The sequence below is a fragment of the Cygnus olor genome, chromosome 28 (assembly GCF_009769625.2).
Source record: "Cygnus olor isolate bCygOlo1 chromosome 28, bCygOlo1.pri.v2, whole genome shotgun sequence".
NCBI lineage: Eukaryota > Metazoa > Chordata > Aves > Anseriformes > Anatidae > Cygnus > Cygnus olor.
In genome coordinates, this window is record NC_049196.1 from 3,082,299 (window position 1) to 3,107,102 (window position 24,804).

At 43.0% G+C, this 24,804-nt stretch overlaps 2 protein-coding genes across 2 annotated transcripts in view; one reads left to right on the forward strand and one right to left on the reverse strand.

Annotated features, from left to right (window-relative positions):
• The window catches only part of LOC121060687 (GON-4-like protein), a 30,000-nt gene extending 19,421 nt beyond the window's left edge, over positions 1–10,579 (reverse strand). Inside the window, 14 exon segments of the mRNA XM_040538694.1 lie at positions 276–377; positions 1,152–1,342; positions 2,114–2,154; positions 2,157–2,285; positions 3,136–3,240; positions 3,444–3,539; positions 4,306–4,356; positions 5,119–5,169; positions 5,507–5,581; positions 6,655–6,808; positions 6,810–6,849; positions 7,593–7,754; positions 9,723–10,010; positions 10,013–10,579. Coding sequence (XP_040394628.1) covers positions 276–377; positions 1,152–1,342; positions 2,114–2,154; positions 2,157–2,285; positions 3,136–3,240; positions 3,444–3,539; positions 4,306–4,356; positions 5,119–5,169; positions 5,507–5,581; positions 6,655–6,808; positions 6,810–6,849; positions 7,593–7,754; positions 9,723–10,010; positions 10,013–10,088 — 1,561 coding nt within the window. The 5' untranslated portion in view covers positions 10,089–10,579.
• A 102-nt stretch (positions 10,580–10,681) lies between these two features.
• SYT11 (synaptotagmin 11) lies at positions 10,682–24,444 on the forward strand. The gene is given in 5 exon segments (XM_040538698.1): positions 10,682–10,856; positions 15,403–15,498; positions 15,501–16,222; positions 19,523–19,643; positions 21,459–24,444. Coding segments are annotated over 5 exon segments (1,284 nt in total). The 5' UTR covers positions 10,682–10,822; the 3' UTR covers positions 21,770–24,444.
• The last annotated feature ends 360 nt before the right edge of the window (positions 24,445–24,804 follow it).

Here is a 24,804-nt window from a genome sequence, read left to right on the forward strand (position 1 = left end):
TTATGAAAGACTGCACTATCTAAAAATTATTCTTCATTCTTTGCTATACAGTAAAATGCATCTGATAGCACTGCAGCTCTGGCTAGACACTTTCATGTATTCACAGAAAGCCAGTTCTGCATGGAAAAGGTGTTCAGTATGCAAAGTGTGTTTTTTATTCTATTTTTTTTTTTTTTACTTATTAGCCTACACTGCAAAGCCTTTGCAACAAAACACTTTTCAAAATAAATTACTAATCCTAACGAGAAAGGAAGTGGGATTGCCAAAGGACTTACTGGTAATTCTCACCGCACGATCGTTTCTGAAGTCTTCTGTATCTGGTTCATCCAGATCTTCCAGGAAGTTGTACTCAGGGTCATCATCATCATCTAATTCATCTAATAGGAAGCATGTTTTGAAACGTCATTACCCTGCCCCAAGACCAAACAGTAGCCAGGAAGAGAAGCACTTAGTTTATTGCCTGATCTTACACAAAGAGGGCTAGGTTTACTGCTTGAAATTAACTGTTTATTTTTATGGAAGCAGTATCAAGTCCATCCTCTTCAAACTAAGCTACTAACCACCTTTATTCTTAGTCATTCCCATTTAGAAAAGTTAGATTTGTTCTGTATGGCCTGAGTTTCAGCTAAAATTAGAAAGAATGAAATATTGCAATACATTGGAAGAGTATTCCAATTTTTTGTTTTACAGTCAATTGTACAACTCTATGTAACCTGTAAATCCAGAACAAAAGAAAGTCAAGCCCAAAACTGTTTTCTCTCTTCAAGAACAAATTAAATTATTTTTTTCCTACCATAACAGGTCATGTCCCTGCAAAGGAGCATGGCACACTCAGATTCAGGCATACCTATGCTGCCAGCTTCATGACACAGCATGATGCATTAAGGGCTGAACAACACAGCTTTCATTTATGGTTGCCAGTTACTGCACGTGCTGGCTAGTTAATATTTAAAGTGAGGGTTTTTAACTTCAGGTGTCTCAAGTCTCCATGCAGAAGATGAGGAAAACTGTGCAAAATACGTGTATTGCTAAACAAGATAATGGATGCAGCCAAGAAAATCACGAGCAACGGGAAGAGAAAGTAGCCAAGAACAGGAGGAAAAACCTCCAGGATCCCTCTGTTCCAATGAATAACGATGTGTTGTACGTACCTTCATTCTCCACATCATCATTCATGAGCCCTCCAAGCCACCTTTTCCATTCTTCATCATCTGCAGTATTGGGATCATACATATCAGGCGTGATATCTGGGGCTCGGAGCTCAGCCTCCAGTTGACCAGAGGAACATCCTTCAGCGGTCTCTTTGATCGGGTTCTGAGGCAATGAGGCTGTCTTCCAGAGACTGAAACATGAAGGAAAAGCACAACGGAATTAGAGTTTCTCTGCTTTCCTCACAGCTTCTTTGGCAGTAGGATTTTCATCAGAGCAAGAAGAATCCACTATCAAAAATATTAGATTCTTGCCACAAAGAATTGTTTAGTTTGGTATTCCAAAAAAAGCCAACCTTTCATTATTCTTGCTATTAAATTATTATTCTTTATGAATAATTATTGTTCACTTATTTTGTGCTAACTTTTATCCCCCCCTTGCAATATTTGCCCCCTACATTTTACTCTGTTGCCCAGTTTCCACTATCTGTAATTAACCTGAAGCTACAGTACAGGACTCTTTCTTTACAACTCCTCACCCTTGTGCAGTAGAACAGATCAGTAATATTTTTCTCATTATCAAAATGAATAGTGGCTGCCTTTGCACCCGAGCTTCTTTGCATGTTCATAGTGTACCTGCCTGCAAAATACAACCGAAGTGACTGTTTCCTTTCAAAAGGGAAGGTATTTTCCTTACTTGTGTAAATGCCACAGAATTACAGTTAACGGTAAAAATAATCTAACTGAGAAGCCTACGAGCATAAACAGAAAGTGTAGTTACGATAGAAGAAATTAAAAGTACGTGTCACTGACAGCCCTGTACCAACAGCTACCTCTATTCTCACACAGAGCTTGCATGCTACCCACTAAACAGATTCACTCTTATTTAAATTTACAAAAGGAGAGCAGAATGAAATTTAACTCAAACTGAAAAAATACCACTGTAGCATTCCAAAACACAGTACCTGGTAGGATCCATGCATACTGGGCTTGAAGCCAGTTCTTCATATCCACTGCATGCAGCTTTTCCATGAATGTGCTGTCTTTGCTTTGCTTTGGTTTAGGAGGTGGTGGAGGTCCCATGGGAACTACTTCAGCACTAATATGTCTAACAACAGGTGTAGTAACCTTCTCCACCTAATTAGAAAGGCCTTTGTGTTATAAAGTTGTATTTACAGCAGATTTCCAAGGACAGAATAAGTTTTTTTTTTTTTTCAGTTTGACCACAGGCTAGCAAAATAGAAATGAGAGAAATGCTTCACAGAAGGAAACGGATGATTCGTATTACGTTCACTTTGATTTTCAGAAAGTACAAATTCACTATTTAACGAACTTTCAGAAAGGAGACATTTGGAAATGGTCATATGCTGGAAAGTTCAGCATTCAGATTTATCATCTCTAGTTATGCCAGTATTTGTGGCACACACCCAACCCTCCCCCAAACAGTCCCACAGTGAGTAAACTTGGAAATATCAGTACATTATTCTTCTTTCTCTGATTCCAATGCCAATGGTGAGTTCTCGCAGTTGCTTTCTGATTCTTGTCTGGTGATACTCACTCCCTGTCAGCTCCTATCACACTGCATATTCTTTCCACTGATCTGATAGTGCATACAATCACTACAAATACTTTCAGGCTTTTATGAATATCACCATGTCCTCCTGAGCCAAGCACAGAAAGCATTTCTCCCTCAAAAATAATCAGAAAAAAAAAACCCGTTATCTGAAAAAGAAGCAGATTGTTTCCATTGGTAGTGCTTTTTTTTTTTTTATGGATTTGCATTTATTTTTGACTAAGCTTTTTCTGCAAAGGATGAACTTAACTGCTTATGCAGGAACCATTGCAGTGGGACCCCAAATCTACATAGCACCTGTAATGCCACTACAACTGAAAACAACAGTATATATTTTTGCTTTCTTATTAATAATTTAGGAATAATGACTGAAGATTGCTTTCTTTAGAAACAAAAACTCTCTTGCAAGCTTACCTCACAGAGTGTCCCTCCCTCTTCATCAGATGATCGCCTTGTCCTAGATCGTTTTGCTCCCCGAGGAGAAGAAGCAGTGCTCTCTACATCACTTTCCAGTAAACTCTATAGTGTAAGAGATACAGAATGCAAACAATCATGCTTCAATCAAGACAAGACACTTCTTTACCCAAATAATACAGCATTGAAGTAAGATTACTAGAAACTCTGGGGTGATTTACAATCATTCGTGTGTTAAAACAGAGCATTCTGTGGCCTTAAACGTGCAAGCTCCATGCTGAACAGATCTTTGTACAAGTTAGATTTACCTCTTCTGCAGTCTCATCTTCATCCTCATCATCAGGCTGGTATTCCTCATCAGATGAATCGTCTTCCTCAAGAGGAATGTCCACAAACTGAGGAGGCTACAACAGAGCAGAAGAAAGGTGACAACTTTTTACCGGCAAGATAAAGCATTGCACTCTAATGGTACACTACCTGATCAAATATATGCAACAGCTGAGGAAATACAATGAAGCTCACAAAGGAAGGAGACTACAGAAAGAGGCTGAAGAAACCAAATATATTACTAAAATAAGATTGGTAAAGCAAATTAAGTGGTATGAAAAGGTATGAGAACAAATTATTTATCATTTATACGATGGAAACATTACATAAGCAGACACTTTCTCAAGGACATGTTTCTTTTACTTGAATGGCCATTCATTCCTGCTCCTCTACACCTAAATTATAAGTCTTTTGGAGCAGGCAGGTCTCAGGCCAAAAATTGAGATCCAAGCCACATTTCCTGGCAGTCCTAAAATATGTATAACAATCTCAAGGAGGAGCAACTCACAGCATGAGACCTGGCCAGCAACATTCACTATCAGGCATTTCATCCAGGTAGAGGCTGCTGCAGTACCAAAATGGGGAGCTGGATCAAGTAGAAGAAAGGACCCCTTCCTCTGGCATGCCATCATTCCTTCGTGTTCTGCGGTTCCCCTGCAGGCAGCTCTTTTGGGTTCTCTGCACACTTCTACTTTAGCTGCCTTGTCCTTCCCTGCATAACCCACTCGCAATGCTGGTCGCTATAACTCCCAACATGCTAGAGGCAAGTCTGTTCCAGCCCACCATTAAGATTTACTGCTAAGCAGGGTGTCTCTAGCATGGACTCCAATTTCTTTCACTTACCTTTACCTCATTTGCCTTCTTAATTGGAGAAATATTCCATGTTGGAATCACCTAAAGATAGCAAAAACATTTTAACTCTCTGAAAAGCATGCTTTTGCACGGCTTAGATAACCAATTTTATCAAATAAGTATCACAGAATCATAGAATATCCCGAGTTGGAAGGGACCCATAAGGATCAAGTCCAACTCCTGGCACCGCACAGGTCTGCCCAAAAGTTTAGACCATGTGACTAAGTGCACAGTCCAATCTCTCCTTAAATTCAGACAGGCTTGGTGCAGTGACTACTTCACTGGGGAGCCTGTTCCAGTGTGCAACCACCCTTTCGGTGAAGAATCTCTTCCTGATGTCTAGCCTAAACTTCCCCTGCCTCAGCTTAACACCGTTCCCATGGGTCCTGTCACTGGTGATAACAGAGAACAGGTCACCTGCCTCTCCACTCCCCGTCGCGAGGAAGTTGTAGACTGCGATGAGTACTTGAGTACTTGAGCTTGAGATCTTATTCTCCAAAGTAGCTACTTAACAGACTTTGAACAAATGTTTTCTAAACCACCCATGTGATCTCTACAGGCAGTAACTTTAGTATAACGGACACTGTCAATTCACTGCATCTTCTAACTCTGTCCTGGTTCTATTCTGCTCATCTAAAATGGTTTTTTTTTTTACATTGTTGTATCAAAAAATATATGCACAGAACTCACCTTTTCATTTTAAGAATATGAAAAGCATGCATGACACTTCTAAAAGAAGTCCCAGAAATCAAAGCCATTAGGGTAGGGGAAGGGTGCAATAACGAAAGCAGATGAGCTACTTACCACTCCTTTCTCCACAACTTCCTTCAGTTTGGAACGAGTCATTTTGGGTTCCTGAGCGTTTGAAACAGAAAACCACAACCTGCTCAGCTATTTTTCTTAACTGCAGCCTTTTCCCCAGCAACTGTTTACTAGAAGCTTTTTCTCATTTTTGAATTCGTTACCTTTAAGACATCATCAGTGACATGAAAAATAACCCCTGATAATTCTGTTTCATGATTTACACTCAGACACGACTCACTTCATGCAGGTGCCAAATCTGGTTGTGAAGTGTAAATTATACTACCTATTCTCCTCCTACCACATCATAACACAGACCAAGAAGGTAGACTGGTAAAGGAATCATCATTTGAATAGACAAAAACTGTGGAAAAAAAAGTTTTTTACTTACAAACAAAGGTATATCTTCTGTCTCACTGATGGCTGCTTTCATCATGGCAACCACATGCTCATTTGTGATCACTTCCTGCAGGTAACACACAAATAAAAAAGTCTCCTTTACATTCTGTTTGTTAAAAAGAAGCAGACTTAACGTTGAAATAAAACAGTTGGAACCATGCTGCAGAAATAGTGAATGTACAATAAATGTTGCAATTATGCTGTGAAAAAGACTATTCAGTGATCTGACAAGAAAATATAAAATGAGCACAGCAGTGATAAAAACATTTGCACCACATTCTCTGCGAACGCTCCAAGGAGGAAACTGACAGAAGAAGGAAAGAAAATGGTGTAAATAAAAGTCCACACCACTTCCCTTCTCTCCTGTCACACAGCCAATTTACAATTTTACGATGTGCTGGTCCCATCCACATAAGACACATAGCCGCAACAGAAAAGTTAAATCCTTAAGGTCCCATGGGCTTGCAAAACAGTAAGGGTCTACTCTCTAGGGAAAGTATCTAATGATCTGCTCTTTGAAACATCGTGCTGTATCATTTCAGAGAACACTGAAGATATTTGAAAAGAAAAAAAAAATTTGTGAAGGCCTAGGAGACCTAGTATCAGTGACTACATTTTCGGAGTGCCACCATGAGGTTCCAGGGAAGGTAGGCACCTGTGAGATGTTTACAGCCCTTCAACGGTGCCACATGACAAAGAAAGACATTAACTTATGGCACTTGCACAAAACCAGCCGGTGAATCTGCCTGAAAGAAGGGTCATATCAGTCTCCAGTTTGTTTTCCACACGGATTGCATAACATGAAAATATTTGACATCACCTGGACTAGAACAGTACTAGATGGAGAAAAGAAATGCACAATTTTTGATCCTGGGGAAAACAAATAGCATTTCTCTCCAGACACTGCTCATGGGACAAACTGAAAGATACGCAACTGACATATACATAAACCTGGAACCAAAAGCATGAATTTTAGTTCAATCACTTTAGTGAATTTAGTTCACTCCTACTACTGCTATTAGGGTACAGTAAAACAGACCCATCTGTCAGTAAGTGGAAGTCAGGGACCGATACCCACCAAGAAAGCCAGATAACTTGTATGTACATAACTTGTACATTTGCTGTATTAAGCGCACTCACATGTAGGATGTTTCGCACATTGACAACCGTCAGGTTATGCTGCTTAGCACCATCTTCTAAGGTGCGATCAAGGGTATCATCCAGTTTGATGTCGCAAGACAGGGAGCCCTCCTCTTCTTGACCTTTCCCTTCCCTTTTCCGTTTGTTTGCTTTTCCTCCTCTTTCTTCTCTCAATATCTTCTCCATCTTGCTCCTCTGAAAATTAACAATGAAAATTAAAATCTAAAAACTCAGATAATTCACATCCAGAACATTCAAACAGTATGAGTTTTTTAATTAAAAAATAGAATTATGTAGATTCTAAAGTGACAACAGCTTGCCAACAGCCAATACTGAAATCTCCGAAATAGAAACGGCCATAAGAGCTAGAAGCAGTGTTTTGAACAAAGGATTCAAGTTCTGTAGGACCTGAGCAAGTCATCCTAGTCAAGCAAACAAAAGGTTACGTATCTGACACCTCTACTGGACTGATTTTAAAGAATAGTCTCAGCACCCCTTCTACACTTTTCCAGAAGGAGCTGTTTTACGTATGCGGTTGAGATTAAAACAGCAGCAAAACTACAGGCCCAATGCAGCCAGACTTAAAATGTTTCCCAAGCAGTGCTGTTTTGCTGATTCAGGGACAGGAATCAGAACTTCCTCTGAAGGAAAACAGACTTTTTAGTAACTGAAAAACACAGAGATCAACTCCAGCAAGTTTCACTTGAATACCAGTGGTTTTGTGAATTTAGAACACATAATGAAAGTGAAATTTCAGAACACATGATAAAAGCTTCAAAACACATTGCACGTGAACAGCCCCCAACATGGCACACACACATCCCATGTTCCTTGTCTACCACACCAGGTCACTGGTCTGCTCCTTGCACAAAGCTAACCCAATGGAACAAAAAGCCCCAAACTCTCATTTTCCTCATCAGTCTGCTGGGGACACTCACCAGTTCTGGTGTTCTTCAATGGCTTCATCATGGTAGGACTTCTAACAGCCAGCTGCACAGAACTTCTCGCTGGAGACTCCTGCGCTGCAGACTGGTTGTCTGTCAGACATGGATCTCTCTGCAAATTTACTTCCACCTCTGTATACAGTTTAGGAGTTTTCCCTGTAAACAGCATACACCAGGTTGTACTCTGATATGCCATACGGACACAGATGAGCAAAGTTAAAAGGCTGCTACATTACAAAAATTCATCCTGAACCATCTAAATCTGTTAAACCAATTGCACAAGTCACGCTCCCTCACCCAGGTTGTGAAAGAGATCCAGGTACACTAAACACTTCAACAGCAGCAGTCCCATGTTACTATCCTCCAGAAAGAAATCTGGGTGAAGCAATCCTCACCTCCAGCTATTTCAGTCTCGCTACCTGCATTATCAGTTTTGCACAGCTGTGCTCAAAACCATCCCTGTCAAATGATCTAACCACCAAAAAATAGTGATTTCTTTAAAGTGTGGTTGCATTCCCTGTTGAATAAACAGCTAGGGGCAAGCACTCTTTCACCCAGTCAGAACAGCCTAGTGGACTACAACCTTAGCATGCACTTTTGTTGTTACCCTGGGCTAATTTCAGATTGTACTGCTGCTGAGAGGTCCAACAGACGTCCCTTCCCACTCCCATTCTGCACAGTTCTGGAAGTTAGACAGGCCTGGACAGCAACTGTAAACTGACCACTATGCCACCACAAACTCAGCTTTCAGTCAAGTCGGCGAGCTAAATCACAGCAGCACAAGAAGCAGGGACAACGTTTCTCACAAGCGAATAAGGAAGCACTGTCCTTTTTTGCTGCAGCCTGTAGTTTGATGCATTTACAATGAATATAAAAAGTAGCTGAAACCTGAGGTTTCTTGAAAACCTTCAGCCAGTATGAAAACAATTTGTCTTCTAATAAAACCAGCTCTCCCACCCCACAGCATTTCCTGTTTTGTGCCCACAGAGGTATTTGTGTAGTCACGCACTAAATCGGATCATGTAGTTGAACCAGACGGAGAGGAAAATACACCACCTCCCCCCCCCTTTTTTTTTTGCTAAATCTATCTTCCAATCTCATTGAACTCAGAGACAAAGATGTATGCCACGAAAAGAAAAACATGAATACAACACGCAGTTTGGGAAGACAGGACCACCACTTATGTCAGCAGACAAAGAAGATCTGAGCTACAAAGTGAGCGTCATTTTGATCATGAACACTCTTACACAAGTTCACCACACCACAGTTTCACTGAGTAAACCTCTGAGCAAGCAAGGTTTAACATGGCCTTTTTACTTCCAAAACACCTCTTTCCACAGCAAACTTGTAACTTTGTTAACACAGGTCCTACTTCAATGGGTCTCCTAAGGGGTCATAGTAGAGTGTCATAGTAGAGTCCCACACAGGTGCCACTCCAGGCTACATCTTCTGAGAATGAAAACAAGGGTGGATAAAAAATGAAAAATGGGACTTTTTGAAGAAGCAGCTTGTACTTTTACCAGTCTTTACACCTCACTAGCAAATCACTTCTTTTGAAAAACTAAATGCCAAACAATTGTTTCAGATCAAAGCTCGAATTTACAAAGACTTGTGTAAAGACCAGCTGAATGTCAAATACCTTACACAATGGAATATTTTTATGAAAGTTATCATTACAGTGATCACTACACATGGTCCACAGAAGATTAAACACAAAGATTAGACCAGGAAAAATGCATGTAAAGACTGTAAAATTGGGTACTTGAGAAATCTGAAAGAAGCTACTTCAAAAGCGTGTAGTGTTTGGCAATGCTGCTTAAGTTCTCCATTTGTTTCCTAAGATTTTGAGGGAAGAAAAAAAAAAAAGAAACATTTTAAGTTGGATTGCCTTCTAACCTGTACCACTTCAGAATCAATTAAAAAAAAAAAGGGAGAAAAAACCAAACAGCAGAGGTCACGAACCCCTCCCGTGGCTCACCTCACCCTCAGGGCAACACCGCCGATGAGGTTCCCTGAGCGCCCCCTCTCCGGGGGGAGCTCTTCGCAGCCCCCCGGCAGCACAAACCCCTTGCCTCGAGTGTTTACACCTGACCGAATCAGCGGGATCCCAACGCACACATTTACCTTCTCTGCCCCCTTCCAGGTTTTTAACGTCTTCGGCGTGCTCAGCGGCAGAGCACGGATCCTTCGCGCCCGGGCGGCCGTCGGCGCTTTCCTGACCGGAACCCGGGGCCGCCTTCGCGGGGAGCCTCTTTCCGCCCTTGAGGAAAGCCTCCCCGGGCCCCCTCCACGAGCCCGGGCCCGGGGGCTGCCCGGCGGCCCGGCCCGCCGCCGGTTTCACGGGGGAGCTGCCGTCGACAGCGCCCGCCACCGAGACGCCTCCGGGCTGCTCCCCGTCCTCCCCGGCACCGCCCGCTCCCGCGGGCTCTGCAGCCCCGCGACCACCGCTCTCCTTCTTGCAGCAGGCAACATTTTCAACGAGAGCGACATCTCGGCGCCCACCTAGAAGACAGGAAAGCGGCTGGCCGCGGGGCCGCCGACCGGGCCCCGCCGTCCCGTCCCGTCCCGTCCCGTCCCGCTCCGCTCAGGAAGCGGAAGCGCCCGGCGGGGCCGCGCGCAGGCGCCGCGCCGCCATGTTGGGGCGCTGAGGGAGCGGCCGCCATGTTGGCGGAGAGGGGGCCGCCAGCCCCGTCGTGACGACCGCGGGGGACCGCAGGCTTCGGGGCGGGGGGGGGTGATGAGGAGCGCCGCCATCTTTACGGGGCGGCTGCGTGGTGACAGAACCTCGCTCCCCGCCTGAGCCTCGCCCCCGCCTCGGGGCTGCGCCGTGTGGGGAGAACCGAGCCGCAGCTCCCGAGCGCTGCAGCACGCTCGGAAGCGGCCCCTTCTGTCCCGGGAGCGGAAACGCCGCCTCCGCAGACCCCGCACCGCTGCCCCGGGGGCCTCGCCTCTGCCCGCGCCCCGTCCCCGCCGCCACCGCCCGCCCGGCTCGGCGCCCGGAGCGCCGCCACTTGCCGAGTCACCGCCGGGCGGCTCCGGGGGGGGCGAGACGGTGCGGGGAAGGGGGGGGGGAGGCGGTGCCGGGCCGGGCGGGGCGTGCGCTGCATCGGGACCAGTCGGCAGCTCCTGCATCCCGGGCGAGGAGCATCCTCCGGGCGGGGGCCGGTACCGCGGCGCCTCCGCACCGGGTTCCGCATTTCGGTTGCTCCGGCTTATCCCGGACCATGGCGGAGATCACCCCCGTCCACCCCAGCTTCGGTGAGTGGGGCCGGGCCGCGCGGAGGGCCCCGGTCCACCGATTCCACCCCCGCCCCCCCCCCCCACTCCGCCAGTGCTGAGCCAGGCCCTGCCTGGTGCCCCCCCCCCCCCCCCCCCGCCTCACAGCGACGGCCCCGGCAGCAGCCAACACCCACCGGCAGCCGGGGCCGCGCCGGGGCTCACCCCCGCCTCCGAGAGGATGCGAACGGAGCTGGAAGAGCCTGGGTGGGAGGAGCGGGAGCCCCGCGGCTCGGCCGGCCGCCGGTACCGCGATGCCGGGGCCCGGCCGCGCCCCAGCCTTTGTCTGCGCCTCCCCGCGGGCCGCCGGGGGCCGCGGGAGCGGCTGCGGGCCCGTCAAGGCGGTGCCCGCCGGGGGGGGGGGAGGTGGGAGGGGAGTGGCGGGGACGGCGCGGGGGGGTCCCCGAGGCGGGGGCGGGGGCGCAGCCTCCGGCCGAGCGAGGCCCCCCGGGGCTGTGGGAGCGGCGGCGGCGGCGGCGACGAGGAAGGGGGTCGGGCAGCCCTGCTAAATCATCGCACGCGAGACGGCCCCGAAGTGCCCGTGCACGGCCGCGGTCGGGCCCCAGCGTGCCTACGTGAGGTGTTCTCGTCGGCCGGGCTGCCAGCAGCACCGTCTTCCTGACCGCCGACAAACCTCTGAGGGGCTTATGCTGTCCCCACAGGGCCTGGTAATAGGGCAGTTGGGGTGTACGTCAGGTTGGTTTCTCCAGCCTTGCAAATTCAAATTGCTGCCTCTTTCTGTCCTCCAGCGACTGACTGACCTTCCCTTCCAACTGTAAGGCCCAAGAGTTAAAGCACGGTCACTGCATTTCCTTTAAATTCTGAAACACTTTATAATAATAATCCATACTATACCATTTATCTAATATACGCATTTACCTTTTGCGTCTTTCCTGGAACCCGAGAGCCTCGTACTGTCATAATTCAACTGCTGGCCACCAGTGGCCATTAGGGTATAATCCGCAAACACCAGTATTAAAAAGAAGTTTCAATGATTTTTCATTAATTGAAAACATCATTCCATATCCCAAAAAGTTAGTTTGTATTTCAGTTAAATCTTAGCATCACATCAGAACAAAGATCTCTTCTACAAATTTTGAATAAAAGAAGTTCTTTTCGAGAGAGGAGACAAAATAGGCTGCTGTGTTATTTAAAATGGACATTCAAAACACTGTTCTGTGCAGAAACTTGCAAAAGCTTCACTAAAGTATTTTTAGGTAGCTTTGTATCTGTGCATCTTAAAACTGTAAGGAATTACAGAAACAGAATTCATGAATGTATGGAAAGATTATGTAAAGGAAGAGTCTTCAGCCAGGAAAAGAGAGGTGCCACAAGAAGCACAGAGCAAGTAGGGAATTATCATTTTTCACTCTTTCTTTCAATACAAGAACAGGCATCAAACAAAGTGAGGTGAGGTCGACTCAAAATTAAAGCAGTTGATTTTTCAGGCCACATAATTAAGCTGAGGAACTCTTTGCCACAAGGCAAATAGGAGCCAAAATAGGAGCCAAATTCAGGAGTTCAGACGTTTTGATGGAAGACAAATCGCAAAGACTCAACTGACACTTCCTAGTGTGACTGCTGGTTGCTTCTTCTAAGATTGTGTATCAGGAAATAAAAGGTACAAGAGCTGATTGTTTAAGGACACACTAGAAACAAAACCCACAAAAAATGAGATCAGGACAAGAAAGGAGTTTCAGCACTTGTCTTTTTTTGCATGTGCACTGAAGCTTTTCATATCTGTATATGGCTGAATTGTACTGTATTCAAATTGGCTGTTAAAGACCACTTGCCTCATTTCAAGGAACATTAAATAACAAAATAAAGATATGCGTATTACTGTTTTGTTAATGTTGTCAATACCTCTTGCTTTAGTTATTCCAGTCCCATGACTGTGCTTGGCAGTAGGGCCTAAGACAGATTTATCTGTGGAGTTGGTCACCATGTGAAAGATATCCAGCTTCAGTAAGGGAAGACTTCTATCTAATCAAAAGTGATTCTCCTAATTCTGCAAAAAGGAGGCGTATTGTTACTTGAAAATCACAGTTTTCCCTCAGTTTATCAGATAATCAGGTTATAGTCTGCCAGTCTTGTCCTCTGGACTAGTAACCTGAATGAAAAATAAATGTAGAAAGAACAGAGAAGATAAAAAATTCAGGTGCTCTTGCAGTTTCAGGTATGAGTTTGGAAGATTATTTTCTGTTGCTTATGGTACAGAATGAAATTAAGAAAATCAGACAAGTTTATCTTTTGTACCAGCTGTTGCATTTAGCTATTGTCATGGCAGTGATTTTTTTGTTTTCTATTCTACTGTGGAAACAATTTGCAAAACTTGTAAAGAAAAAGACAAGATGGGTTTGTTTTCCTCAAAAAAGATTTGCTTCAATAATTAGTAAAGCAATAACACAATAATAATGATACCAATACCTTAATTACCAAAGTAATACAGTAATATAAAAACATTGTTTTAGTGACAAGTAACTTTTTGAACTTCAGATGTTTAGACTATACAGAAAGGTAAACACCTCAGAATCAGCGGCTTGTTTACTTTTTAGATGAATTTAATTTCTAACTCCTACTTATTCCTTCTCAGTTTTAAGGGGGTCAAGGAAAGTCTTGCAGAAGGCATCTGTCCAGCAGAAAATATGAATGTTGCAAGAATTAAAAACAAATTTGAATACTGTGTGTAGGGAAGGAAGGGAGTTGCTTCAGAGAGGGAGCAGTTCTATAGCAACTGCAGTAAAGATGTTTGCAAAATGCCTTCTGGCTGTGCACTGCTGGAGGAGGAGTGTCTGGGTTCAGAGGCACCCTTCCTTCTCCCAGCTTATACTACCCACAGCTAGCGTGCGAGCACCTCAATGCAATCATCCGCCTGCGTTGGTCTTCTTTTGATTAGCCGTGGAATTAACTGCTGCCCTGACAGGAGGGATTGTCTCTGCAGTAATCGGGCCAGAAATCGTTCAGTATTGATAGCACGATGTCACCGGTAGGAGCGCTGATGAAGATAAGGTGCTGTGGTTGCTTGGTGGGTTTTGCCATCGCTGTGTGCGCTAGGCTCTTAATTTAACGTCTGTCCATTGGAAGAGAGAAATCAGGTTGCTGAGGCCCGTTTGAGCATCTCCAGTGCATAGTCTCCACAGGCTGTCAGCCCCTCTGCAGTGTTTGGCCGTCCTTACTGTGAATCCCCTCCCTCTAATTTCTCCCTGGATTTCCCAGTGTTGCAGTCTGTGTATGGTGCTCTTCATCCCTTTGCTGTGGGGGGGTCTGAGAAGAGCCTAGCTCTGTCTTCCCGCTAAGAAAGTGAAGACAGCAAAAAGATCTCTTCCTTTTCCTTCTCTTTTATGACTGAGTATACCCAGCTCTTTCAATCCATCCTCATCTTCCATCTGCTCACCGTTCTCCATCCTCCATCTGCTCCAACTCTTTAATTATCTTGGTGGCCCTTGACTGAATTTGTTGAATACGTCAATATAATGTACTAGAGAAATCAAAACTCCTGGTTTCATTCTGTGTTTGATAATACATCCCCAAAGTCAAGTGTTATAAATAGAAAGTAACTAGCATGGTTGCTAGAAATTAATGCAGCGCCTTTTTATTCTGGCCTGTCATTGCTGAAGAATCCAACTGACAAACTCTAGAAAATATCAAATAATCCTGAAATACAACTACAGGATATTCTGTCCGTTGGTTTTGAACATTAGATTTTTCACATTAAAAGGAGTCTTGGTAACAGTGGGGTGGAAAGACTTCTGTCAGCAGCTGCCAGCTCATCAAAATCTGAAAGAACGTAAATAGCAATACTGGGGTGAAAAAGCAGAGAAATGTTGAATGCAACACAGCGGAACAACTAGAGAGCAACCTCAACTTTTGGGCGAGACCAATGCGACCACTTCATTCGTGCATCACCCACTTTCCTAGAGGAGGCTGTGGGAATGGTCAGAATGACAAGTGGGGGAAGAACGATCCACCAGTGTGATAGAAATCATCATCATGTTAGAGGGACATACACAGGCTGTCCCTTTCTCTTATACAGCTCGGCTCAGGGTCATATTCACCCCCACCAGAAAAAAAAAAATAATTGTAATCTATCCAAGGTTTAAATTGTTCATAATGGATAACAACAGATCCAGTGTTTTGTCTGTAGTTATCGTTCCCTTCCTGTTGTTAAAATAGAACTGTGCAATGTTTTTAAACAGGGCACTAAACAAAAAAGAGGCCCTCCTGCAAATCAAGGAATTCTATTCGTGTGGAGCTATGTTACTGCTGGCAAGACGGGAGATTGGTTTTAGCAAGATCAGGAGATCAGCTGAGAGTAAAACATAGGTCAGGCATGCAGTGGGAGTGCAAAATGTCTCCCACACAGGACCACAGAAGTTACGGGAAGTCACTTTTTACTCTGGGGAAGCTTTGATACAAAGGTTATTGAGTAGTATCCTATAGATTTTCTATCCAGATGCGCCAGCTCCTGTAGGGCTATGGCAAGCACAAAGGTACGAGCTGTCTCCTCACTGCCTTGTCTTCCCTACAGATGTCTCTCCAGTTGTGGCAGGCCTCATTGGTGCTACTGTCCTTGTGGTTTCTGTCTCAGTAACAGTTTTTGTGTGGACATGCTGTCACCAGCAAGCAGAAAAAAGCACAAAACCCCACCATATAAGTTCATTCACATGTTGAAAGGCATCAGTATCTATCCGGAGACCTTGAGTAACAAGAAGAAAATTAACCGAATCCGGAGAGACAAGAACGGCACTCCTAAGGAGACTGGAAGGGGAAACCTTTTGGTGGATGCTGCTGAATCTGGTTTAATAGGGTCTGATAAAGCTTCAGATGGGCCAAATGCAGCTCCCCACATTGATCAGCTTCCAATAAAGTAGCTTATGGAGATGAACTAAGTCCAGATCAAAGCCTCACTCGGGAGGAAGTAAAACCTCCTCCCGTCTTCTCCAGGGGATGATGTCATGTTGGGAGAACTGACTTTCTCAGTGGACTACAACTTTCCCAAAAAAGCACTGGTAGTTACCATTCAGGAGGCTCATGGGCTACCAGTTATGGATGAACACACTCAGAGCTCCGACCCATACATCAAGATGACAATTCTTCCAGACAAAAGGCATCGAGTGAAGACTCGTGTCCTTCGCAAGACGCTGGACCCAGTCTTTGATGAAACCTTCACCTTCTACGGGATCCCCTACAGCCAGCTCCAGGATTTGGTGCTTCACTTCCTGGTGTTGAGCTTTGATCGCTTTTCTCGAGATGATGTGGTTGGAGAAGTGATGGTGCCCCTTGCGGGAGTGGATCCCAGCACTGGGAAGGTTCAGCTGACCAGGGAGATTCTCAAAAGGAACATACAAGTAAGTGACTTCATGTGGTGTGACTTGAGACTGCTTGCATTATATTTGATCCCAGTTCTTTTGATTCGGGAGTCTCTGTGATCTAGTGAGGAATTCTTAGGCATGAAACCCATTTTTCCACAGATGCATATCATTTTAATATATGGCTGTGCTCTTTTAGTTCGGCAGTTCTTTGCTGTGTGGTTGTGGAGGTTTGATAACGCAGAGACATTACAGAGTCATGCAAATGAGGAATGTTACAATCAGTGATGCTACGAAAAAAGTACAGTCCCCATCTGCAAATAAAGGAGCTAATGTGAGAAAGGGACATTAATTGGTGGCCCGCCTTCTTTCACAGACTCTGTTTGGGGGGGACAGCTAGAGATACGGGTGCTAAGTTTTATTGCAGATTCTCAGTAACTATATCTGCTCTGCAAAGACAAATCTCACTTAAAGAGGGATTCATCTGACCATTTTAGACACCTACATTTGTAATTGTCTGCATCCAAATTTGTTGCTGTAGGCTGTAAGTCAGTAGAAGAACATCAGCATAGTCATCAGACTCTGACGTATGATTCTTCCTGGCCTGGAGTAGACATCTAAAACAGCTCAGATAAATCCCACCCTAAACGACCCTCTTTTTTTCGCCGCTTGAGGATGAAGTGTGTCTAAGATGGTTTTGTCAAATGTAGACATCTAAAATCCAGGTGAAATGAATCCTATTCTTAGCGTCTGGTGCTGTAAACTAGAAAGAAAAACAATCCATATAAAAATTATGGCTTACGTTAATGAAGATGTCTTCCGTCCTCAGGAAATAGAATCTCCGCAGCAGAGGTGCTGCAGCCCCTGAGCAACCTCGCAGCCTCCTCTGGCCCTGCTCCAACAGCCCCACGTCTGCCTTGTGCTGGGGACCCACAGCCGGATGCAGCCCTTCAGCGGGGGTCTTCATGAGAGCGGGGCAGAGGGGGACGCCCCCCTCCCTCGCCCTGCTGCTTCACCGCATTTTGTGCTGCCCAGGGTGCAGTCGGCTTTCTGGGTTGCGAGGGCGTGCTGCCAGTTTGCAGCCCCTTTTACATCCAACAGCACCCCAGGTCCTCCTCTGCTGCAGGGGGGTGGTACTTAAGTGTTTTTTGTTTGGTTTGGTTTTTTGCTTAGTTTATTTTTGCTGCCTGTCCTCCAGGTTCAATAGCAAATGTCATTTGGGGTCACTTATTGCCAAAGCATGCTGAAAATTGTTGCTGAGCTCTATAAAACACATCATGCCTTAGAGTGACAGTATTTTACTTGAAGTTTTCTTCTACTTTATGCAGCATTAAACTTTTTTTTTTTTGTAAAGTTATTTAAAGGAGACTTTGTCAGCAACCCAAAACAAACCAAAAGAATCACAATAAAAATGGAGTTCTGGTGTTTGCTTTTCTAAAATTCTTGGGATGCTTTACATTCTGAAAACAAGTAATTGGTTTAGGTTCTTTTATTGTATTCTTTTCAATGCATTGACTATATCTGCTAGAATTTCTAGAAGTAATAGATTAAAATAGAGGAAAAGATCATGCTAAATAAAAATGGATTTACTCAAGGATGCAAATTATTTAATGTTTCTTAGTAATTAAAGATAGATTTACCTTGGTGTCAGGTGCGCATTCTTGAAAATCTGCATAGTTTCAGAGTGTCAAAACAGCTTTTACTGAACATAATTTTCAGTGTTACAGGAAGTTTCAAAATCTGGAATATAGCATTGCTTTTATAAACCCAGGAAATTATTGCACTTACCCAAGCCAGCAAAGATGCACATCGAAATGAACATTCCCAATAATTTCAGACAGACCATCTAATGCAAATTACATGGAAGTGACTTCATTAAATTAGTTTAGAACGAAAGAACCCCAAAATGCTGACAACATACACCACCAAGGCTACACACGTTGTTTTCCCTCCCTCAAAAGATGAAAAAAATGTTATCGTAAAACTTTTACTATCCCATTTTCCTTCTTCATGCAGATAACAAGCCTTTTGAGAAGCACCAGACCAAACAACTGCACTAGATAACCAGTGTCCCTGTGGCCAATACTGGTGTGCTAGACCAGGGTCATTTTCTATATTATTAAGTAGCTGGCAACAGTATGAGAAGGTTATTAAATATTGCTCCCTTCCTAAAAGGGAGGGAAAAAGGTACTCCCTTTGTCCATTGTATTCTGGTAGCCAAAGTTCTTAATATTTCCTCCTGGGCCAGGAAATAACATATTAGCAATATACTGTATGTAGGTATGTGTACTCACATCCCGTAATTTTGCATACGCAGCAATGGCTGCCGTTCCTTACTTTTGAAAAATTTGTCTTCAAGTTAAACACACGGGAACTACTGAAAGAAAACAGTGCCACCCCAGTTAGAACGAACGTTTTCTTTAAGTTTACATGCACGGCTTTCTCCAACTAATCGCAGCAAGAGCATTTGAAAAACATTGTCCTCCTAGGCGATCACCAGAGCACAGCTCACATTTGTTGTAGTGATTTTCCTGGTGGAAGTCAGGAGAATTCTTCCATTTGTACTGTACTGCAGGGCTAAAAGTACGAGGCAGTGATGGGGGCAGTGCAAGATGCTAAGTCAGAGCTTTGAGCATAAACTGTACGAGTTGTTGCAGTGGCTCTGCCATCAGTACTGTTACTGACACCACGCAATCACATACCCATACTGCTTTCCTCAATTGCAAGTAAACGTAATCTAAATAAACTTAATCTAAATTAGTGTCTCAATGAAAGTTAATGAATACCATCTGGAAAACAAACCTAATAATAATGTTACTCTTTGAAAGGTTGTACAGAAAGTTTAATGGAATAGGTTGTTTTTTTTTTCTTTCATCTTCACCCTTTACCTTTGCAGACTGGATTGATGCTGAACCTTTCAAAGTATGCCTACAGAACTTCAGCTACTCTCCAATCTAAGCTACACCAAAACTCAATGAACTTTAAGCTGCGAAAACCCACAGCTGTTTCCAGAAGGAGACCTCAGATTGTAGCCAGAGCTGTTCTTTTCTCTAAGCATGCCCACCAGGTTTACCCTAAGGGAAACAGAATTCAAGGGGAAGAGCTGTAGCGATGTTTACTTTGCTCAGCAGGCACAGGGTGCAGAGCACAGGATGATTTACCTTATGCAACTTCATCTCCTTCTAGAGTTCATGTGGGTAAGGCTAAAAATGTACGTAAATAGACTGCACCTAATTTTCCAAATTCTTAGGCATTTAGCGTAGGGAAAGGAGAATTCTGCTGAGCTCCAACATTTGCCCATATTTATAAGACCATCTTGTTGCCGTTTCTTTTTCACAGAAATGCATTAGCAGAGGAGAGCTGCAAGTCTCACTGTCTTATCAACCTGTGGCGCAGCGAATGACTGTTGTGGTGCTGAAAGCCAGACATTTGCCAAAGATGGATATCACTGGCCTCTCAGGTAGAAGCTATTTTCTCCAGCTCTAAATGTGTTTGCACTCTGTTTCACAGAGTCACACAAGGACACGCAGAGTGCAATTCATAGGTTGACCGATGTATTAGACACTCTTACACAGTTTGGGGGTGCTGTAGCAAAATGTCACATTGTCGTTTGTAACGTGAAAGAACTCTTAAGTGTAGCAAAATACAAGCTGGGTCAGGGGGAGAAGGGAAAGAGAGTAGCTGCTGATTGTTGGATGGGAATTGTATTGCAGAAGAAGAATGCTGTGCCTTCTGATAAGTAACAACCCTTGAGAGAAGAACCTCACTAGAAGTGAATTTTTTCTAGTCACTGGAAAAGTCACTAGATGTTCAGTTCACTTTCAGATCTTTTTACCTGTCTTATCTGAACATCTTTGATTGACTGCTTTTTCTCCAACTCTTTCTAAGGGTGGTGGATCACTAAGTGACAGAACAGATCAACAGAGGGTTATACAAATGAGACCAAATCTTTCCTAATGTGTTACTAATAGTTGCATCTTTCCGGCACCATCTAGTTTCATGCAGGTAGCCTTTTCCGAATCCAATCAAAGCTCTGCGCCTCCATGCTGCCGTCAGTCATCATCTCCCTTAGAATCATTATGTCCACTGGGACCTGCACGTCCCTCAAATCCTGCCCTGACAGAGGAGGGTAGAGGAGAGTGAAAAGAAAAGAGTAGGAGATAGCTTTGGAATGATCTGTGACATTAGAAACATTTCTGTTTGGTTGTTTGTTGGGAAATTTTGCTGTGTGAAGAGAAGAGCAGCTGTTGTGGCTTTCCTATTCTGCAGTCACAGCTTCTCAGATTCTTGAATCCCCCTAGCAAAGGTTTCTTTCACAATTATGGGAAAATGATTGGAATCAACTTGAGATATAGTGATTACCTGACTGATACCAAATGTAGTCCTGTTTCTGCAGCTCTTTGAGGTGCACAGAAAAAAGAATGGAGACTAGCCTTAATTCTCTATTGTAGGTCTCAACTTTTTCTCAAAAAAAAAAGCTTCCCATGTATGATCTCCAGTTACAGGATACATTTTTTAGTAACTGTTCTCATACCTGCTGAATCTCGCAAGGCTATCACCATTTCCTTATATGATCTTTTTATATTTTTATATGTATTTATTCTGACTGAGCTCATTGTTTCAGTTTTAAGAAGTGAAAATCAATTTTGTCAGCTGGGCAGGTGCCTTCCAGCTTCAAAACTTGCGCTACATGTGAAAAAGGACTGGATGCCAGGTAGCTTAATTTTAATCCTAAACAAACATCTGCATAAAGAGCAAGCTGACTGATAAAATAACGAGGATGGTAGAAAAATGAAGGCATTATTTTCAACTTTTCTCAGTTTTAATACCTTCCACTACAACTGTTTTCCATCCACAAAATCTTAAAACCATTTTGATACTTTTTTGGACTATTTCCTGAACTTGGGTAAAAATATTTTTTGTTATAGCTCACATTACAAAGTGAACATTTTGACCACTTGGGCACTGACCTCACCAAAAAGCTACCTGTGGTAATTCTAGGCTTAATTACCACAATTTACATGCAATTTGCTTCCCCCAGTTTCCCATACGGTGCTGAAACCTGTAAAGAATGTCAAGTGGTAACTTCAAGCTGGTTGCCCTGCAATGAAAAAATGTGCTAACAATTCCCCCTTACTGCGAGAGGTGAAGTGAGTAGCCTAGACTTGCAAAATTAACTTGTAGCTGGCTCAAGTTCAGCAAGCTAAACCATATCGATTACCTCGAAGAGCATTACTGGACTGTGTTATTAGTTTGTTTCTCTCTTCTCTGGCAGATCCCTATGTTAAGGTGAACGTTTATTACGGAAGAAAGCGTATAGCAAAAAAGAAGACTCACGTGAAGAAGTGCACTTTGAATCCTGTCTTCAATGAATCCTTCATTTATGACATCCCTGTCGATCTCCTTCCTGACATCAGCATTGAATTTCTAGTTATTGATTTTGACCGTACCACAAAAAACGAAGTGGTGGGACGGCTGATTTTGGGAGCGCACAGCATCACCGCAGCTGGTGTGGAACACTGGCGAGAGGTGTGTGAGAATCCTAGAAAGCCAGTGGCCAAATGGCACAGCCTGAGCGAATACTAGCAGAGGTTGCGGCAGCAACAGCTGACTCATAGAACAGACTTAAACTTTGTTTTAGCTGTAGAACTAAACTTTCGTGAGCAGCAGCAGCTGATCGGTTCTCTAGTGATGTGATTTTGCAGGGCACTAAAATTCTAAAGAGCATTAAATTAAAAAAAAATACCACAAATATATACAGTGTAATCACGCTATTGCATGCCTAATACAAACTGAAATTAGTATAACTACCAATATCAAGTTGCAGATTTTAATACAATTATCTGTCACTATGGAAGTTGTGTTTGTGCCGAACTGTCTTTGCTGGTATTCACCAAAATTGGCCTGTTTTTAGGCTTCTCCCAAAGGTTCTGAATTCTGCTGTTTAACCTCTAGTTTCTTGTTAGTTTGCCTGCCCATTGATTCTTGCAGTTCTCTTCTTTACTGGTTTGGGAGTACCAACTGCATTTCCATATAAAGGTGGTTTTGAATTCTGCACTAATGCAAAAGGAAAATACAGGGGAAAATGGCACTTTCCTTCAGAGAAAAAAATAATTAATTTATCAGGTATTAAAAGATTTACATTGTGATATACTTGCTATGGAGCTGTAAGGCTACATCAAAGGTTTGCATCTAAAATTCAGACACCAACAAACTGATCACTTTGCATTTGCCACATGGAAATTAGCACAGACATGATCTTACAGACTATCGGAATTGGAGGAATTCCACTATATTACATTTTATTTTACCCTGTCTGTGCATGAAGGGCCTGAGAAAAACAAAAACTGATGTCATTGATTCTTAAGGAAACTCTTGCTGATTATTTTAAACATTAAATCTGGAATTCTACGTGATTGGTAAGTTCTTTCGTAATGGCGTAACACTGAGATCAGAAAATAGCTTGCGGAAAAGAGCTTTGAAGTGAAAACTTCACCAAGCTTCTCTTAAATTCATACCCGAGTGAATTTGCATTACATATGACAGCTCTCAAAAAAGGGTAACATAGGGCAAAGTCTGTCACTACAGAACAAACTCTTCAAGAAGTTAATTTTTAGGATTTCAAAGCAGCTTGAGTTAGCTCTTAAACTGTGAATATGACTTAGAATGCGCTTACTATCACCTCCTCTGAAATGTAAAAAAATGTTACTTGATAAATACAACCTGCAGCACTTTAGGCTATTAACCCTGAATAGTCAGTAGTTTTGAACAGAAGTTCATAAAATTCCAGAAATATGAGTGAAGTTTGGAAAGAGCTGCATTAGATCTCACTGTAAACACACTAGCCTGACATTTTTTTAAATATCAGAGTAATATCTTGGCAAATGACGTGATTTGGCTTCTTACTACATTCAAGCCAGGAAGGGATGATAATTGGCAGCAAATAATGAATTTTAAACATTGCTGGTAAGCTGAGTGTAAATATTCATAACAAGCTGTAGAAATTCAAATTATTTCTGAAGTCTCCAATGGAAATATAAAGCAGAACTGAGCTTGCGAAGAGGCATGTAGAAGACTGCAAATTTTCAGTATTCATTTAGTTGCTTCCAGGCAGCCAGTCTGTTCCGTGCCCTGTGGAATGTAAATACTGTACTATAAAAAAAAAAAAAAATCATTTAACTCATTTACAGGACTTGACTACTGAATTTTAGAGCCCTGTTGGAAAAATGATCCTTTCCACCTTCTTACTTATGAAAGTAGAATAATGGAGCAAGTCTTAGTTTTCTTTCCAACCACAATGTAAAGCAACTGCTGCTGGATGGCTCTTCATGCGAACAGTCAGCACTTTGTTAGTTGCCAATACTTTGCATCTCTTCCTTAGAAATTTTTTGGAAAGCTGAATTTCTCACTCATAACGAGTTACTCATTGAAACTTCCTTCTAGACAGAGTGTCTTTTAGCATCAGAGGTTGCATTGAAGCTGAAGCTCTCTATTTGTCAGTCTTGCATGGCAGATGGAAGCGTGAACTTTTGTTAGTGATTAATTGATCTTGATCATGAGGATTTCTGCCTGAGGTTATAGTAGATTTTATCTTTGTCTTAAATGCTTTCTAGCTCATGCTCTATTGGTGGCTTACAGCCACAAACCACAATTCTCCTTTGGAAACTGGTGTAGATCTATTTCACTCCTCGTTTTTGCACTAAGCAATTGTGTTGCTGAAGTTTAGGAACTTTTCCTCGGAACTGTGCTTTCCAATGCCGCTCCAAACACCTGAATAGAACACACTAACAAAAAGAAAAGTTCCCTTTTTTCCTTCAGTGTGAAAAGCATGCTTAAGCCTAGATGATCTCTATAAGATTCTTTTAGCTGAAAACGAAAGATGAACTTCTTTGTCAAGGAAACATGCTCAGGGTAAATAGACTTAGGCTATCGGGCAGGTAGAAGTAGCTCCAACACTTCTGGAATAATAGGAAACTGAAGATGTGCAGATATATATTTTTTAAAACGTAAAATAGACAGTAAGTGACAGTGGACTCACTGTAAAATCTCCCAGATGTGGTTATTCTTTACCTTGTGTCTTCTATTGTAAAATTAACTTGGACAGTTACAACTTTGTGTGAAAAAAAAAGAAAAAAAAGGCAAAAAACCTAACTCAACGTGTGAAACTGCATAATGCTATAAGCTACTTGACATTATGTAATGCTATCTTGTATGTTGAATTTGTTAACGCACATTGAGCGTACAAATAAAAATTAAATCACTTTAGCTGCTGACTGTGCCCTGTTTGACTGTAGGCAACACATGCATAACTGTACTGAACACGAAGAAGGTTTCTAAAAGCATGCGTTTCTGCTGTGTCAATTCACAGGAAAAGCATACATAAAATCTTTCTCAAAGAAGTGAAGAGATAACAAAATCCAGGCAATGTAAGCATAAAACTTAATTAAATGTTAGCATATGCAAAAACTCTGTAATCCACACAACTTAGTACATGGGTATAATTTGAATGGATGTTTATTAGCTGGCTAACTTGAACCTAAGAAAAAAAAAAAAATAGACATTAGATGGGCAGAAAAAGATGCAATTTGACTTTTATATTTCTAATCTAGACACATTCCTGG